The sequence below is a fragment of the Octopus bimaculoides genome, chromosome 11, assembly GCF_046866305.1.
Source record: "Octopus bimaculoides isolate indiv1 chromosome 11, ASM4686630v1, whole genome shotgun sequence".
Taxonomy (NCBI): Eukaryota; Metazoa; Mollusca; class Cephalopoda; order Octopoda; family Octopodidae; genus Octopus; species Octopus bimaculoides.
Window position 1 is genome coordinate 39,985,125 of NC_142938.1, and position 19,400 is coordinate 40,004,524.

General features: G+C 34.4%; 1 protein-coding gene across 3 annotated transcripts in view; it reads right to left on the reverse strand.

Annotated features, from left to right (window-relative positions):
• Positions 1-477: 477 nt before the first annotated feature.
• The window catches only part of LOC106883095 (transmembrane protein adipocyte-associated 1 homolog), a 49,555-nt gene continuing 30,632 nt past the window's right edge, over positions 478-19,400 (reverse strand). For all 3 annotated transcript variants that reach the window (XM_089359833.1, XM_089359831.1, XM_089359832.1), the window contains 8 exons: positions 14,238-14,327; positions 10,759-10,831; positions 10,013-10,092; positions 6,763-6,891; positions 5,472-5,532; positions 4,683-4,785; positions 2,358-2,438; positions 478-1,474 (listed from right to left, as the gene is read on the reverse strand). In XM_089359833.1, coding sequence (XP_089215959.1) covers positions 1,219-1,474; positions 2,358-2,438; positions 4,683-4,785; positions 5,472-5,532; positions 6,763-6,891; positions 10,013-10,092; positions 10,759-10,831; positions 14,238-14,327 — 873 coding nt within the window. In that variant the 3' untranslated portion in view covers positions 478-1,218. The remainder of the gene's footprint in view (positions 1,475-2,357; positions 2,439-4,682; positions 4,786-5,471; positions 5,533-6,762; positions 6,892-10,012; positions 10,093-10,758; positions 10,832-14,237; positions 14,328-19,400) is intronic.

Consider the following 19,400-nt stretch of genomic DNA (forward strand, 5'->3'; position numbering starts at 1 on the left):
TAGCACGTAGTGAATGTAACTAATAAATAAAATGAAAATAATGATATATATGTACAACATCTGTCTTTTCAGAAGAATTCAGCTATGGATAAAGCTTTCCCATCCTTACAACATATATATTCAAACACATATATGCATAACGTATATATATATAATATATATATATATATATATATATATAGATAGATAGATACATATATACACAAACATACATAACATACATATGTATAAATAAATTTAAGTATATATAAATATAATATAAACATAAGTATATAAACATATATATTCACACACAACATACACATATATATATAATATATATATATATATATATATATATATATATATATACACACACATATACAACAAATATATATTATATATATATATATATATATATATGCATACATACACATAGCTAGATAATTATGGAGACATACATATACAATACATTTATACATACAAAATGGCGGATCATCTGCTTTGTAAAGTTATACTTTTATTGTATCTGTAGTTTATAGAAAAAGAAAAGTTACAGTTTAGATACTCAGAACAAAGATTGATTCTGTAATTTTGATGGAGAACACAATGTTTGTTTGTTTGTTTATGTGTAAGATAGATAAATAATGTATTGTTTATGTTAACTTTTTCTTACTTTGTCTTACACCATGACTCTTTGTTCATTGAAATAACTAATTAGTTCAAAGTTGAACTCAGTAACTCAGAGGAAAGATTCAAGTCTGAAGATATTTCTATTTTCTTCTGAATCTATTTTCGCTGTTTGTTGTCCTGTTATTGTTGATGTTTTTTCATGAGTGTGGGGGGGGGAATATGTTCGCCTTGTTATTTTCTTTGTTTTTTTTTAGTTTTTGTTCTTTGTGTTTCTCTTGTTTTTCATATCTTAATTTCATTGATTATTTTCTTTCTATGCTTAGGTTATGCACACCTATTTTTAAAGATGTGTTTATATGTATGTATAAATATATATGTGTGTGTGTGTCTGTGTGTGTGTCTGTGTGTGTGTCTGTGTGTGTGTGTGTTGTAATTAAAACTTTCTGGAAAGTAGTAATTGCCATGTAACATATTATAGAGAATGAGTGGGGCTGATGAATGAATGGAAGGAGAAAAAACATTCAACAGAGTCTTCAGAAATCATCCTTTAGTCCAGTTACAGCTGCTACAATAAAACAATGTCTTTTGCCACATTGCTAGACAGTCTCACGAATAACTTTGGTAATAGTCACTGTTGATCTGAAGGACTGGGTTGCCGATGTGGACACTGGTTGAGTTAATGGACGGATTCATACTGATTTGCTTGTCGAAATGAGTGCTGTCATAACTTCCACTGGCACTACCTGTGTCATCGGCATACACCTTCACCTGCGACCCATGGTAAGGCAAGTTGACAGTGTCGTCTTCTCCAGTTTCATCAAGCTGAGGTCTGTAGGAGAAGGGTATGCTGGGACTGGTAGCTCTGAAAGACACAGAAAAGTCATATTTTTTTCTAATAAATACTCACAAGATCAAACATTTCAATATCAAAAAACCCCCAAAATTTGCCTTTCCCCTCAACAATTTTACATCCGTAAGACAAATATCTTTCCAATTCAAGTTTTTGTATTTGGTTTGTTCAAAGAAAATACATGCACACTCAAATTTAAAATAAGTATGATGATACAGCATTTTAATAGTTTATAGGTCTAATTGAACCAAGCAAAAAAAAAAAAAAGTCTATGTAGTTGCTTGACATGCTGTAATTAGCAGCCAAATCTCCATCGAATTTCACCTTACTTTCTTAAAAAGAGAAACCCAAGAAACATTATGTTCGAATAAAGATAAGATGATCTTGGCTGGAATACCTTTGATCACAGATTTACTTAATCCAAGCTGATCTGAGACTAATCAACAATAAGAACAGCCCAATTATATCACCATGAGCCTGTGAACTAAAATTCTGTTTGTTTCAAAGATAGGTATTGTTACTGTGTGACAATTCAGTTTCTTTTGAGCACTGACTGGTGCACCAAGTTTAGACACATAATAACTAAAATCTATGTCATAAAACACATTGATACTAACATACAATGTGAGAAGAAATATGGTGATGGTCAAACTATTATTAAATTATCTTTTTTAAAAGCAGAATGGATCTAAGGTCACATTATCTAATATGTCCTTCCTATTTAAAACATCAGAGTATGATTTAAGCAGATTTGACTGCTAATTCTTGCAGGTTGGACAAACATGTAGAGCCTCCCTCATTGGCTCAATAGATATAGATTTAATTGAAAAACTGATCAATTAATTTCAGTTATAGAACAGTAGAGGAAGTATGAAAAAAAGAAATTGATACTTACTCAAAAAGTTCTTTTAGAAATGTTCCATAGACGAGTGGATCAAAAAATGAGAAATACAAATATGTGGTGATATCAACAATACTGAAATAGAAATAAGTAGATGAAAATATGAAAAATACTAAAATATAAATATGTGGTAATATCAATAAAACTAAAATACATAGAGAGATAGAGACAGGTATCTTACTATACAGGAGATACTTCGCTACGGCAGGAGGAAGAGGAAGGAGAGATAGAGTTAGAGAGAAACGGATGATGTTATGTTAGAGATGCATCAGGACATGCCTCCAAGGTACAGTGAGGGTAAATATAAGTGGTACAGAGGGGATAGACAGGGATATCTCATTTATATATATATATATATATATATATATATATATATGTCAAACAACGACAATAAGTGCTCAACACTGCATTGGTGGATAAAATTTTTTTATTTGTGTATTAAGACTACTATTGGTTTCATATTAAGAAAAATTTCTTAATATCTCAATAATTTTTCAAGCCAATCACATGAAGGAATGGAGATAAACACCATTCCTCCATGTGATCAGCTTGAAAAATTATTAAGATATTTTTCTGAACATGAAACCAATGGTAGCCTTAATATATATATATTAGGTTGAGTAAAAAGTAAGCAATGTTTCAAACCATGAAGAAGTTGTACCAGATTTTTGCAGAGTTTTGAATTTTTTTTAAACATTTTTTTGCAGTTGTCTAATACAGACATAGACTTGCCCAAATGCATCAATAAATTAACATTGATATTTTTTTCACCGTTGTTACAATCATCTGAAATGGAACTGTCAAAGCGCAATATTCGAGCAATTTGTTATTCAACTTCAAAAAAGGACATAAAGTAGCTGAAACATTTGGTGAAGAAATGATCAGTGAGAGGTCAGCTTGAAAATGGTTTAAACAATTTTGCAGTGGAGACCTGAGCCTTGAAGAGCGTGAGTGTAGTTAGTGGATGCCCATCTGTCATCGATGACGGTCAATTGAAGACCATCATTGAGAAAGATCCACATTAAATTACTCGAGAACTGGCAAAAGAACTTCAAGTTAGCGAGAAAACTGCCTACAACCATTTGCATGTGATCGGAAAATCAAAAAAGATTGACAAATGGGTACCACATGATTTGAATGAAAATCAGAAAATGCTCAGATATGAAATTTGCTCGTCGCTTCTTCTCCATAACCAGACTGATCCATTTTTCGACTGTATTGTAACTTGCAATGAAAAGTGGGTTCTGTACAATAATAAAAAACGTTCTTTGCAGTGGTTGGACCAAAATGAAGCACTGAAAACCTTCCCTAAGCCCGAGCACTTCAAAAAGAAGGTTATGGTGAATGTTTGGTGGTGTACTGCTGGATCCCTCCACTATAACTTCCTAAAACCCAGAAAAACCATTACTGCAGAAACATATTGGCATGAAATTACCAAAATGAACTAAAAACTGCTACTCCTCCATCCCAGACTGGTCAGCAGAAGAGGGCCAATCATTCTTCATGACAATGCTCGACCACACATTTCACTAATGATGCTCCAGAAGTTGAGGGAACTTGGCTACAATGTTCTTCCAAACCCAGCTTATTCCTCAGAACTTTCTCCTACAGACTACCACTTTTCAACCACCTTGATGGTTTCCTGCGAGAGAAGGAGTTCAAAAATCAAACGGATGCTGAAAGTGCATTCAAAAAATTCATCAGCTCCTGAACTCCAGATTTTTATGTTACCAGAATAAACAAACTTGTCACTCATTGGCAAATGTGTATTGATTGTAATGGTACTTACTTTGATGAATAAAATTTCTGCATTGTTGAATTTCGTGTTTCAAAACGTTGCTTACTTTTTACTCAGCCTGGTGTGTGTGTGTGTGTGTGTAATTTCAACAATGGGAAACAGAAAATATGGTCTCAGAGAAACTTCAGTGAGTCATTTGCTTATTTAGTCAGCAGTTTGGTTAGTTAGGGCATAACTCTAGTTTCATGGCATTACCATAAAAGGCTAAACTATCCTTGTACAGAACACTGAGCTTTCATAGATAATATTCACAAAAAGTTATGGTGTTCCCACATTTGAAATTGATTTATAACAACAACAAAAAAAACAAAAATGGAAATAGAAATGGAGGTCAAATTTCTTTCAAATCACACTCAACCATCATTTAATACAGTCCAAGATTTTTTTTTTTTTAACAAGAGATGAGATGTTAACAGCTAGATCTCTTTCATTGTTTGATCAGGGTTAACTTGCAACTAAGTAACAACCACAACAAGAACAACAAAACAGAAAGGAAATGATGATATCCAGAAAATTCTTACCAAAGCCCACTGATATATTCATAATACAGCATGGCACTTCCTATGGCTTGCAGACAATTTAAAACGGAGAGCAGAGCACAGTAATAATAAAAACTTCTCTTGGCTGAAGAAAAAAAAAAATGAAATATTTAACCTTTTAGCATTCAGATTACTCAGTCAAATCTAATGCTTATTTATTCACATTGTTTTGAATTAATCATACGTTATCTTGTCACTTTGAGACTTCAATGATATGAGTTTTACTTTTAGAATGATATTGTAGCACAGGCATAAGAGGCCTGATCTAGCCAATTTAACATAAAACATAAAATATTTTAGTCAGTTCAAATGTTAAAGGGTTAAAAACCAACTTCATACACACATACACACACACACACACACACACGTATTCACACATTTGTGAGTGCAGGCATTCTTCAGTGACTAAGAAGTTGGCCTTGTAATCACATGGCTCCAGATTTAATCCAACAATACAGTACCTAAAGTTTCTTTTGGGTCTTCTAAATGGAATTTAGTAGACAAAAACAATGCAAATGCTGCCAAGCATATACCATTTATTTATTTAATTTTATATCCTGTTTGCCATGATGACATGGGTTTAATGAAACTTCTTGAGGTAGACAGATTGGTCTGGGGCTTCGGTAGAAGACACACATCCAAGGTACCACACAGTGGAACCAAACCATCATTGTACTAACAGCATTGCCCAACCTCACCCCACCCAATATGCACATACATATTCATTAAGAATTAAGTCATAAAAAACAATAAGGAAATAGTGAAACTTACTTGGTAAAAAGAGTTTGTAACGAATGTTTGTATGTGGCAAGACAGTAATAACTGTGTACACCTGATGAAAGAAAATATTTTTTAAATCATTACATATAAATTAAAAACCAGACCAAACAAAAGAGAGATATGGACAGACAAGCTGCAGGTGGACAGAGACAGATATAAAGACAGATGGAGAGATTAGAAAGGTGATAAACAGCCAGATAAAAATAAGCATCATACTTGTCGTGTTTGATGATAAAGGTATGTTTGGCGAAATCAACTACGAATAAAGTTGTTATTTTTACTACTTGTCTAAGTAGCATCTGCTGTAGCCATGGGCCAACCAAAGCCTTATGAATTTAGTAGAGGGAAACTGAAAAAATCTGATTGTGTGTGTATTTGTTTACCTTTACATTCTACAAAACTTACAAGCTATAACCAGTGTTTTGTTAATGAATTGTCTATTTGCTTTCTGCCTTATAAACTTATAAGAAATCCTTTATGTGAAAAACAGGTAAGGTTAGTGAAAGGAAGGATATCTGTCAATAATATATCATCAAGACAGCTAGTGTATTGATGCTTATTACCCTGTTTTTTAATATTTTAGCTCTGTTTTAAGTATTAATCAAATGTGTCTCTAATATTTCATGTTAAGCTTCCTTTCATTTATCTACATTGTACACTTTCTAGTGCATTGATTCCTAAGTATTTCTAAGTGTTTATTATAATTCTTTTGTCTCTGCTTCTGTATCAAGCATAACATTCATGTTCTTAACTTTTTGCTCTCTTTAAGGTTGTCTTATATTGTGATTTGAATTTCATCAGTTCTTTTTGCATATCCATATACTATCTACAGCAATGAACTTCTTGATGTTATCCATATACAAAAGATGGTTCTACCATAGCATTTGTAATTAGAAATTAACAACAAATATTAAGATAATTTTTCAGACAGTTATCCATATCTTGATTTTATCAAGATATGGATAACAGCTGGTGTAGAGCTGCATCATGCTCTACACCAGCTGTGGCATAACTTTTGTGGTTGGATGCCCTTCCTAACACCAACATGCACTTCATAATCTAGTGATATGGATACATGCTTCAACATTTACACCTACACTGTATTTTGATCAGTTCGATCTTTGATCATCAAGATTCTTGTGCCTGGATGTGTCTGTAGTGTTATTTAGTGTAGACGTAAGCACTAACAAACACATGGACGTAAAAGTCTGAAAAACTATATCAACAACATATCTCAGACATTTAGAAAAATAATAACCAAGTCAATTTTAAGAAAACTTACCAAGAAGAAGAACATTGAACTTGTAAACCAGAACTCCATTCCACCATGGCCAAACAAATCATAATCTCGTTGTGTTATGTTGTTATGTTTGAATATTGTATCTTTGGGAGGATAAAACTCCAGTACACCCTGAAATAAATTGAAAAATTAAATTAACATTAAAACAAGAAATGATTGAAGTCAATATTCAGGACCAATTGCATAGGACTAACTTCTTTATACATGTGTATAGTTGAACATTTATTTTACTGAAATTCCTGAAACCTGCAGAAGGTGCTGAAGAATGGAAAGAATATAACTGACATGAAAATCGCAAGGAAGTAGAAAAATCATTATTTTATGAGAAAAATTAGAAATTCTTCTACCTAGATAAAACTGCTAAAAATCTATCTAAACATCACAAAAGGTGGATTTTTAAAAAATCCTTTGGATGTTTTTCATAAAACTATACTTTATTCTCACTATGATATCTTTTATATTTATATTTCTTGAAACATTGATTAAATTGATTTGTGTGTGTGTGAATGTGTATGGCTGAGTAGTAAGAAGTTTGCTTCCCAACCACATAGTTCTAGGTTCAGCCCCATTACATAGCCTCAGGCCAATCGAAGTCTTGTGAGTGGATTTAGGAGACAGAGGCAGAAAGAAGCCTGTCATGTGTGTGTGTGTGTATCTGTGTTTGTTCCACACCACTGCTTGACAACCATTGTTGGTGTGTTTATGTTACTGTAACTTAGCAGTTTGACAAAAGAAACTGAGGGAAAAAGTACCAGGCTTAAAAACTTTTTTTTAAAAAGTACTAGGGCTAATTCACTCAACTAAAATTCTTCAAGGCAGCGCCCCAGCATGGCCACAGTCTAATGACTAAAACAAGTAAAAGATAACAGACAAAGGCCCAGGAAGACCTGGGCTGAGATGGTGAGGCAAGACCTTCGAACATTGGGCCTCACCGAGGCGATGACTACTGACCGAGACCTTTGGAAATGTGCTGTGCGTGAGAAGACCCGGCAAGCCAAGTGAGATCGTTGCCAGGGCCCCTGGACTGGCTCTTGTGCGGGTGGCACATAAGATGTACCATCCTGAGCGTGACCGTTGCCAGTACCGCCTGACTGGCCTTGTAGGGTTTTCGAGCGAGATCGTTGCCAGTGCCCCTGGACTGGCTCTTGTGCGGGTGGCACATAAAAGACACCATTTTGAGCGTGGCCGTTTTCGTGCAGGTGACACGTAAAAGCACCCACTACACTCTCTGAGTGGTTGGCGTTAGGAAGGGCATCCAGCTGTAGAAACTCTGCCAAATTAGATTGGAGCCTGGTGTTGCCATCCGGTTTCACCAGTCCTCAGTCAAATCGTCCAACCCATGCTAGCATGGAAAGCGGACGTTAAACGATGATGATGATGATGATGACTGTGTGGTTAAGAAGTCTGCTCCTGAACCACATGGTCTAGGGTTCAACCCACTGTGTGGTACCTAGGGCAAGTGTCTTCAAATATAATACTGGGCCAATCAAAGCATTGTAAATGGATTTGGTAGACATGAACTGAAAGAAGCCCATCATATGTGTGTGTGGGGGGGATTACTGTCTCATTGAATTGATTTCATATAGTAGTTCTAAATGTATGTTACTATCAAGCAAGCAGTATCCTCTGTTTCCAGTCTTGCATGAAAAATATGTCTGGCCATGAGGAATATTATTTGCTTGAAAACAGATGGGGGTTGGTAACAGGAAAGACATCTAGCTGTAGAAAAATATGTCTCAGCAAAATTCTGTCTGACCCGTGCAAGCATGGGAATGTGAACGTATGATGATGATGATGATGATGATGATGATGATATATATATATATACATTGTTTGGTATTTTATATACCCTTATTCCGCTTTGTTATTCAAATACACACTACTGGCCACTCTGAGTTATTTTTCTTAGTTCATTTAAGCAAATTACCAAGACTCATATGTTCAACATTTTTGAGGTTTATTTTTTTTGTAATTTAAGGGGCAACTGCTAAGCTGATGATGTCTTTTAAGGCAGAAATGCTACAGGGAAGCAAAAAATGATAAGTTAAATGGCAATATAAATAGATACTTAACAGGAATTAAAGAACAAATAGTTATAATGTTAGGTGACTACACAAACATGCCATGTCACACACCTAACAGATCACAGTCATTCAAATTCATTGGTTAAGCAGGCTAATTATGGAGCTAGATGACCATAGTTCAAATGAAGACTCAATACACATGTCGAATAAAAATGTTTATTTGTAACAAGAGGCTCTATGGAGACCTCATCCACTCCACAGCTCCAGTGGATAAATGATGACTGGGTGTGTTGTGAGGGCATGTTTACAAATTTTGAATACACTGGGTCACTAGATATGATGGGTGCCTCATCTTATACCTTGCGTGTGTGAGTGAATGCATGTGCAAGGTTAATTTTAGTATGATGTAGCAATTTACGGAAATGGTTGGTGCGAGTTCCAGTGAGGATGTGTGTGTAAAAAGTAATAATGAACCATAAATAATTAATTAAAATAAGAAAGATAATAAAAAGCTTAGTTGAAACATATAAAACTCTAAAGAATCAAAATCTGAATTTAACCCCTTAGCAGTCAAATTACTGTCAAATACAATGCATGTTTATTCACATTGTTTTGAATTAATCATGCATTATTTTGCAGTTTTGAGATTTCAATGCTGTACCCATTTATATTTAGAATGTCATTGTAGGGTAGGCATGAGAAGCCAGATCTAGCTGATTTAAACAAAAAAACAGGTAAAATATTTGGGCTGAATATGGCCAATTTAAATGTTAATGGGTTAAAATTGTTCTAAGCATTACTGTCAGTAAATCATCAAAAACAGCTGACAGCTAGTAGCTTCAATTATTCAGTCAAATCATCATCATTGCTTTGAATTCATCATAGCTTTGAGATTTCAATGATGTGAATGTTTACTGTTAGAATGATATTATAGGGCAAGTGTGAAAGGCTGGATCTGGCCAGTTTGAACATAAAACAGAGTATCTGAGCCAGATATGGCAGGTTTGAATGCTAAAGGGTTAAGGAAAGATAAAAATTAAGGTAGACACAGAGATAGTAAATTGACTAAGAAAATTATAAAAAGATTTCTGTATTTCTTCTTATTCTAAAAACTATTTTAAGAAAGAATGCAAAGAAAATGATTTGAGATCCATTTTGTTGATGAATCCATGCAAATGTGAATGGTTTCAATGAATAACTTTACTTACCTGTGTTGTTGAATAGCATAACGCAATGGCAGAGGTAACAAGTAAGACTCTTTGGATACTTGTTCGACTATCAAGGTGACCTAAAAGTTGTCAAAAGTAAGTTTTATATAAATATATATAGATAGATATATATATACACACACACACACACACAGGCATGACTGTATAGCTAAGTTCACCTCCCTAACATGTATTTTCAGGTTCAATCCCACTATACAGTATCTTGGACAAGTATCTTCTACTACTATAGCCCCAAGCTAATCACAGCTTTATGAGTGAGTTAAGTAGAAAAAAACTGAAAGAAGACTACTATGTATGTGTGTGTGATCATTATCATTTAACACCAGTTTTCCATGTTAACACAAGAGAGCTGCATCATGCTCTACACCAGCTGTGGCATAGTTTCTGTGGTTGGATGCCCTTCCTAACACCAACATGCACTTCACAATCTAGTTGTATCTGGTAGAATGGTATATAATGTATCTAACAGAAATAATAAGACAACAAAGAACACTCCACTTGAGAAACAGTGTTACGATTTTGTACCCTTTTGGTTAAAATGTCATGGAAAGAAGAATAAGACTAAAATAAGAAAGGATGATGACATCATCAGCAAAGTGTAAAAGTGATTCAAGAATGACGTTGATTCATAAAGAATCTGTAACTTAGGAAGAATTTCATGTTGGCTATTTAAAAGACAAGACAGACTCTTACATGGATGTAGATCAAGGTAGGAGGTAACTTACCAAAAGCAAATCCAAAAATGACCAATGACAACTCAGTCGTAAGGAGGAAAAATCTTAAAATAAGCCATAAAATCTGAAAATGCAACAAAAAAGTATTTTAGTTTTTCCTGGGTTTACAAAAAGAAAAAAAAATTATAAAAAGGTAGTTTCAAAAATTAAGTCCAACTTTTAGATTTTACAATACATAATGCAAGAGCAGTTTTCTGTTTTACTTTTTTTTTTGATTGATTTTTAATTCCACAAACTCTATGTTTAGAAATAAAATGTTAACGATTTCAGCAAAAAGCCTTGCAGTCTCATTCTAAATTAAAATTTAAAAATTAAGTTTCTATTAATAAGTCTTATTCACAAGAACAAAAATATTCATTTTATCAGCGAATAAAATTCTTCATAGGAATTGGCCGTTGCCAGTACCGCCTGACTGGCCTTCATAGGATTTTCGAGCGAGATCGTTGCCAGTGCCCCTGGACTGGCTCTTGTGCGGGTGGCACATAAAATACACCATTTTGAGCGTGGCCGTTGCCAGTACCGCCTGACTGGCCTTCATGCGGGTGACACGTAAAAGCACCAACTACACTCTCTGAATGGTTGGCGTTAGGAAGGGCATCCAGCTGTAAAAACTCTGCCAAATCAGATTGGAGCCTGGTGTTGTCATCCGGTTTCACCAGTCCTCAGTCAAACCGTCCAACCCATGCTAGCATGGAAAGCGGACGTTAAACGATGATGATGATGATGATGAATGAGAAATAAATCCTTAGCATTACAAAATGCATTTGGTAGTGAGGCTCTAGCTTAGGTGTTGAGGAGTTTTCTTTCAGATGACCACCCTCTGCAGTGGGTTCTCTTTACTCCACCATCACACAACATAATCAACAAGTTAATGAGGAAACCCTTATGCTTGTCAAGAAATGCCAGCTAAATTTCCCTCAAATAATACCCTAACATCTTAAAAAAGGGCACATCAGATATTAGGGTTGTGGATATATAAAAAAGTCGGGATGGTTATAGCTGGAATGGCTTTAGTCACAGGTCTGCTATTACAACGACAACAATTAAGTGTTACTAATGTTAGCCAAATATTTCATACATTTAAGGCAGTGAGCTAGCAGAACCATTAACATGTCAGGCAAAATGCTTAACAGCATTTCATCCATCTTTAAGCTAGAGCATAAGTTCAAATCCCGCTGAGGCTGATTTTGCCTTTCATCCTTTTGGGGCCAATAAAATAAGCACCAGCTGAGAAGGGTTAATGTAATTGACTTATCCCCTCCCTCAAACTTGCTGGCCTTGTACCAAAATATGAAACAAAGATTTCATACATTTCAAAATTTGGATTATAAAGTGGAAAATATTTTCTACTTCTATATCATCTGATGTATATCAATATAAGTTGAATCACTGCTTTAAATAAATTAAGATCTTAATTTAAAGATTTATATTTTACTAGCAGAAATACCCGGCGTTGCCTGGGTTAAAGAGAATAATGAAATCTAAAAACGCCGTCTAGACTACGCATCATCTTTATATATAGAGATGTATATACACACACACACCCAAACACACACATATATATATGTATGTATATCAATATAAATATATGAAAGTCAATGAAGTTTCGTAAAAGAAGGTGATCATGTACATACTTTCTTGCTGTTGTGATTATAACACCTCATTGTAAACTATGTTCCTTGTTTTCCCTTGTGGAGCATATACAAATAGGTTTTTTGTTGCTGCCCACTCTTGAGCAGCCAACATACAGTTGTCCATGTGAGAAGCAGGGCTCTTCCAAGAGAAGACCAGCTACAGACAGTGTTTGACCCTGATATTTGTTTATGGACATGGCAAAAGTCACACGAAGGGGGAATTGTAGTCTTCTGAATGTAAAAGGAATGTCTGCTCCTGATGGAGTAAGAGGAATTCTTGGAATAAAGACGTCATCCCCTTTTGCACATCCAGAAAGAATGGTAGCCTCGATAACGTGTGACATCATTTTCTAAATAATGCTCATCTGTTATGTCCGGGTTAAAATTTCATCAACATCAAAAATATATGAATTTTCATGGGAGTTATGGCTGTTATGCAAAGAATATAATTTCCAAATTTCATAAAGATCCATTCAGTACTTTTGACGTAGTTTTGGATAAGAAAACAAATGACTAATGTGTGTGTTTGTGTGCGTGTGTATGTGTGTGTGATGGGTGTATATATGTATAGATATCTGTATGCATGTATATATGTATATATGTGTACATATTACATGTACATCTATATATATATATACATCTACACATATGTATACATATACATGTATGTATAGCTCTATATATATATACATATACGTGTACATATACATGTATACATATACATTTCTTTCTCTCTCTCTCTCTCTCTGAAAGTATCTGTCATTACAGTATCGAAATGGTGTACATATACATGTATATGTATACATATACATCTCTCTCTCTCTCTCTCTCTTTCTGTCTCTCTCTTTCTCTCTTTCTCTCTCTGTGAAAGTATCTGTCACTACAGTATCGAAATGTGATTGTTTCAGTTAGTGGAATAGTTTCATTTTTAAAGTGAAAGTATTTGACATGAGTGTTTTTGTTTCACTTTTGACACGTAATACTTAAATAGTGGAGGAGATATTATGTTGCCGTGTGCTCGAACTCTGGAAGAAGTTAATAATTTTTTTTGACTAAAACACAACTGGAACCCTAAGTAAGGCATGTGTAAAATTTGAATGAAATTGGTTGCGTAGTTCTCGAGTTTTAGGGATTCACAGACAGACAGACAGACAGACAGACAGACACACATTCTCATTTTTATATATATAGATAGAAGATAGATAGATAGATAGATACTTTAAACCCATATTCTATTTATAAAGTGCATTGTTTTTTTAATTAATTCTTTTGTTTCTATCCTTTATCACTTTATTACTGTCAGTGTGTTCGAGCTCCACCTATGTTGGCTTTTCTTTATACCTCCAGAGTAAAAAATGCAAGAGCCAGTGATATACTAGATTGAATTCAGTTTACTTAAAAAATCTTTCTTCATTAAACTAAGAAAACAATCATTATTAGTTTCAAATTTTGGTACAAGGCCAGCAAATTCAAGGGAGGGAGGGAGCAAGTCAATTACATCAACCCAGTGCTCAACTGGTACTTATTTTATCAATCCCAAGAGGATGAAAGGCAAAGTCGACCTCAGCAGAATTTGAACTCAGAACATAAAGACAAACAAAATGCTGCTAAGCATTTTGCCCAACATACTTTATGATTCTGCCAGCTCACTGCCTTAAAGAAAACAATCTTTGTTATTGTTAAATTCCACCAAGAAAAACATTACCTTTCATTATTGCAGAGTCAGAAGAATAAGCAGGTAATCCAGGGCTTATCTTCTCAGTTATTTTGTCTTTACAAGAATATAAATAAATAGATGAGAAAAACGAAGAGGAAAAGCAAAAGTAATCTCCTTACCTTGTCAGCATCATCACCAGCTTCCAAGGATGCATTGACGGTCATGGCTACGATACAGCGTAAAATACTTATACCAACAACCAATACCACCTATACAATTAGAAAAATCAAGTTAATGTAATAAAAAAAATTTATGCTGAAAGTAAGAATTTACAGAACTGCTATATTCTTATTTTAACACTTAGATAGAGATGAGGGAAGGCAACACTAATGACCTTTTGCTGAGCCCCTAATATTGGTGAAAGAAAGTATTCCTAAAACTGGAGACCTGGCCCAAATACTTGCAACAGAATCAACTCTAATAAAGCCACCCAAGGACCCCACACAGACTCCATCAACCAAATTTTGCTAACAAAGTCTTAGTCAACTTGAGGTCATTAAGAAGACTCTTACTCAGGATGTTATGCAATGGGATCAATGCCCAAAACCATGGAATTGTGAATTGAATTTCTTAACAACAAGCAAAATAAAAGGTAAAAGTTAATCAAACTTAATATTTTCACTTCAATAACAAAATATATTTTAATATTTTGTCAGCATTAAAGAGATTTTCTTCAGTTTTCTTTTCTTGAAAATTAGCAACACTTTCAATCTATTCCATGCCAACATTAGCAAAATATTTTGTTGTGTTTGGAGAGAGTCATTCTGTTTTAATGCCTTATTAATACACTCACCTGTTCAATTTCCACTCATTTACCTATTTATTTATTTTTTTTTTCTAAAATTTTCGTTGCTTCTTGCAATCTCTTCAATAGTGGTGCTGGGTGGCTTGGTTTGAGATTATCTGAGGAGATTATCCAAGACTATGTGAGGATGTTAAAAAATATCATTAGGTCCAACCTGAATAAAATGGAGCAAGTCACTTTTATAACAGGGTATTCTGGGCTCCCTAAGTATTTAAACTGGTCATATCAAGCCCAGATATTCTACCTATTTTCTGTTCAAAATAACCAGGTCTAACCTCTCACACTTACCCTATAATGTCATTCTAAAATTAAACAAGCAGATCATCGAAGTCTCAAAGCTATAAGACAATGCATGATTATTTCAAAACAGTGTAAATAAATAAGAAATACATTTGATAGAGTAATCTGAATACTAAAGGGTGAATAATGAAATAGAAATGGAGTCTCTTGTTAACCAGTTGAACTAAAGCAAGTACTGCAACATACATTGCACAGGAGTCCAACATACAAACTATAATGAAATTTGAATTCACAATCAGTATGACTATGGACAACAGTTTAGCAACATAATTTTCAGTTACAGAACTTATCAAAACAGAGTAGATTAAATTTGAAAGAGTTTGGATTTTCTTACACATATTAATTTTACAGTGGAATTAAAGAGCTTCTGATATTCTGCAAAAGGGGGCCGAGATAGTTTATAATTCAAGATCAGTTCTCTTATCTCCTCCTCTTAAATGTGTTAACACTTCCTGTTTTTGACAACGAGGTTCTTATCCATAGACAGAGCATAGGTCGCAAGGAAGAAAGACATTTGCATTTGAGCATTTTCATCATTACCTTTATTTTAATGCTGGATTTTCTCTGCTAATAGAAGACAGTTCAATAATAAATCATCTTCCCTTGTACTGCTACACCATGCTACTGCACCTGTGCACTCCATTTTATTCAGGTTGGATCTAATGATATTTTTTAACATCCTCACATAATCTCGGATAATCTCCTCAGATAATCTCAGACCAAGCCACCCAGCACCACTAATTATAATGTAAATGATTACTTTCATTACCAACACACATACACAAGCTTTGTTGCACTGCCAGAAAACAGATGCTTCTCTTCCACAGCTGACTTTTCAAATTTTGCTCATCTTTTCTTTTACTCGTTTCAGTTGTTATAGACTGCAGCTAAGTTGGCGCATCACCTTGAAGAATTTTTAGATGAATAAATCAACCCCAGTACTGATATTTAATCTATTGATTTCTTTTGTCAAACTACTAAGTTGCAGGGACATAAACACACCAACACCAGTTGTCAAGCAGTGGTGGGGGACAAACACAAAGACACACACACACACATATACATATGATGGGCTTCTTTCAGTTTCCGTCAACCAAATACGCTCACAAGTCTTTGGTTGGCCTGAGCTATAGTAGAAGATACCTGCTCAAAGTGCCATGCAGTGGGATTGAACCTGGAACCTGTGGTTGGGAAACAAGCTTCTTACCACACAGACATGCCTATATATGATTATTGAAGCATGTCTTTATATAATGAGTGTTCTAACATTTAATAGCAATTGGAGTTGTTAGTTTTCCCTATGAATGAACTGAAATACATAAAATGTTAGACTTTAGTGAAAAAATTGTAAAAATTTGAATTTATGAATTTAAGATATTCTAATATTGAAATTACAAGGGACCAAATATTCAAGGGGGATAAGAAATTTGAAATCCTAGTTAAATAAAACATGTTATCCTGTAAAAAATATTTAAGTTAAATATATTTCCTACTTGCTACCTTATTAACTGTCACCAGATTGAATAGCAAAACAGAATGTTTCAACATTACAGAACATTAGACTGGCTTAATAAGACATGTAATCTGAAAAGAGGCCTCAATGTTCATGAATAACATGTAGGTGTTCATGAACTAGGTGCTGTTCTACTATGAATATTGTAAAAGACAGCTCAGTTAGAGGTGTAAAGCAAAATAAACTTTTTGTGAGTGTATACTTGTATATTTGTGCATATGTGTATGTATGTTTGTGTTTATGTGTGTATGTGCATCATCACAATAGATAGATAGATAGATATTGGCAGTAAAACATAAATCCGAAAAAGAAGCACACTATAAGTTATACAGCAGTATATTATATAAAGTTAAAGTAATCCCATAAACCTGCCTTATCTAACTTTATCTATCTGTTTGTTTTCTACACCACCTGTCTTCGTTTTTTGTTAATTCTCCCTATATATATATATATATATATATATATATATATTGTTGTATTTGGGGATGGTCATGTTGCCAGTTTAGCCAATAAAAACACACACACACTATATATTTGGTGTTAATTTGCTTCAGCTTTATTTTACATTCATCGTATTTCGGCCAGAGTTCTTTCGTCACACTTCTGTGACCTCATCAGTGGTCCTTTGCTTTCTTCTTTCTTATTTGCCTACTCCTAGCTAAGTATAAATACACCATTTTGAGCGTGGCCGTTGCCAGTGCCACCTGACTGGCCTTCGTGCGGGTGACACATAAAAGTACCCACTACACTCTCTGAGTGGTTGGCGTTAGGAAGGGCATCCAGCTGTAGAAACTCTGCCAAATCAGATTGGAGCCTGGTGTAGCCATCTGGTTTCACCAGTCCTCAGTCAAATCGTCTAACCCATGCTAGCATGGAAAGCGGACGTTAAACGATGATGATGATGATACTCAGCTAGGAGTAGGCAGATATATATATATATATATATATATGTATATATACTCAGAGACTAGTAGACCCAACACCGTTCGGTAATCGGTGTGCATTCAAAGTGGTGATCAGTAATTTTACGAAACCGGTATGCTTTTGAATCTCTTCAACAATTCACAAAAATGACTTTTATTACTTTTATTCCTACCTCAGTGCATCTAATTGTATATATCTATCGTTACTTTTCATAAAAAGCCCTTACTTTCTTTGATTTCACTTATTTATCTTCTTACTTTCCCCTTTCATTTCCAAGTGTAGTTTCTATTTTCTTTTTGTAACATATTTCTATTTTATATATATATATATATATACATACATATACATATATATATATATATTTATATATATATATACACACACACATATATATATTATAATGTCTGTCTTCCTCTAATTCTACTACAAATTAAACTCTAAGAGCAAGATTATCATCATAGTGGCATGCCCTTGGATAACCAGTCTTAAATTCCTGTTATGGCTTGGAAGAAAATGATGAATAGGAGGGGATTGAGAAACAAACCCTATTATACTCTAACCTGCACACTGAATTCATTGCTGTATTCACTACTAACTCTCACCTTACTAACAGCATCCCTGTACATAGTTTGAATGGCTTTCACCAGCCAGTTGTCTACTCCTAGCTTCCATAGTGACCATCAGATCAGGGAGTGAAGGACCTTGTTGAAGGCTTCCTCTAGTTCAATGATTACCAAATACTATGGCTTACTTTTGGTTAAAAACGTCTACAGATTCCTTACTACATAAGTGAGCACAAAACCCTACTACATCTAATCTAGGCTCACTCTCTTCCTGTAATTTTCATGATCTGGTCCAGTAATCTGATATCTGATAATTACTTCTTTCGAAGGCATCCTCCTTTATCATCATAACAGCTAGTTGTAATGCAGTTGCACCAGCCATTAGGCATGATATCTTCCAGTACAACTTGATTAACTATACTTATCTCATTCAGCCAGATATTTTAAACATCTTGACAGCAGTTTCTGATGGACCAGGGACTTTACCTGTCTTCATGATTTTAATTGTTTAATCTGTCATACTACTGTTGATTAAAATGATTGGTCCCTTTATCACATGCACAATAGGAAAACTCTCTTTCTTGCATGCATGCTCCATATTTAATAACCCATATTTAATAATAGAAGCATTTCCATGCCTCTTTCTGTCCAGAATCAATAAGTATAAGTGGGTCATTATCCATTCATACTTCTCACACACTATGTCTTGACTGTCTCTTACACAGTCTTGTCTCATAAACCAGAACATCTCTTGTAGAACAGTGGTTCTCAACCAGGGTCCATAGAAGATCTTGTTGTTAAGATGTATATGCAATAAATTGCTTATACTTTTACAATACACAAAATATTTTAATTTTTTTTAATACAATTACTAATAAAATTTATTTCACTAAATATTATTAGTGAAGGCACGTGGCTTAATGGTTAAGCTATTTGGATCATGACTGTAAGCTCATGAGTTCAATTCCCAGTAACATGTTGTGTCATTGAGCAAGACACCTTATTTTATGTTGCTCCAATCCACTCAGCTGGCAAAAAATGAGTAGTACTTGTATATCAAAGGGCCAGCCTTGTCACATTTTGTGTCATGCTGAATCTTCCTGAGAACTACATTAAGGGTACATGTATCTGTGGAGTGCTCGGCCACTTGTACATTAACTTCATGAGCAGATTGTTC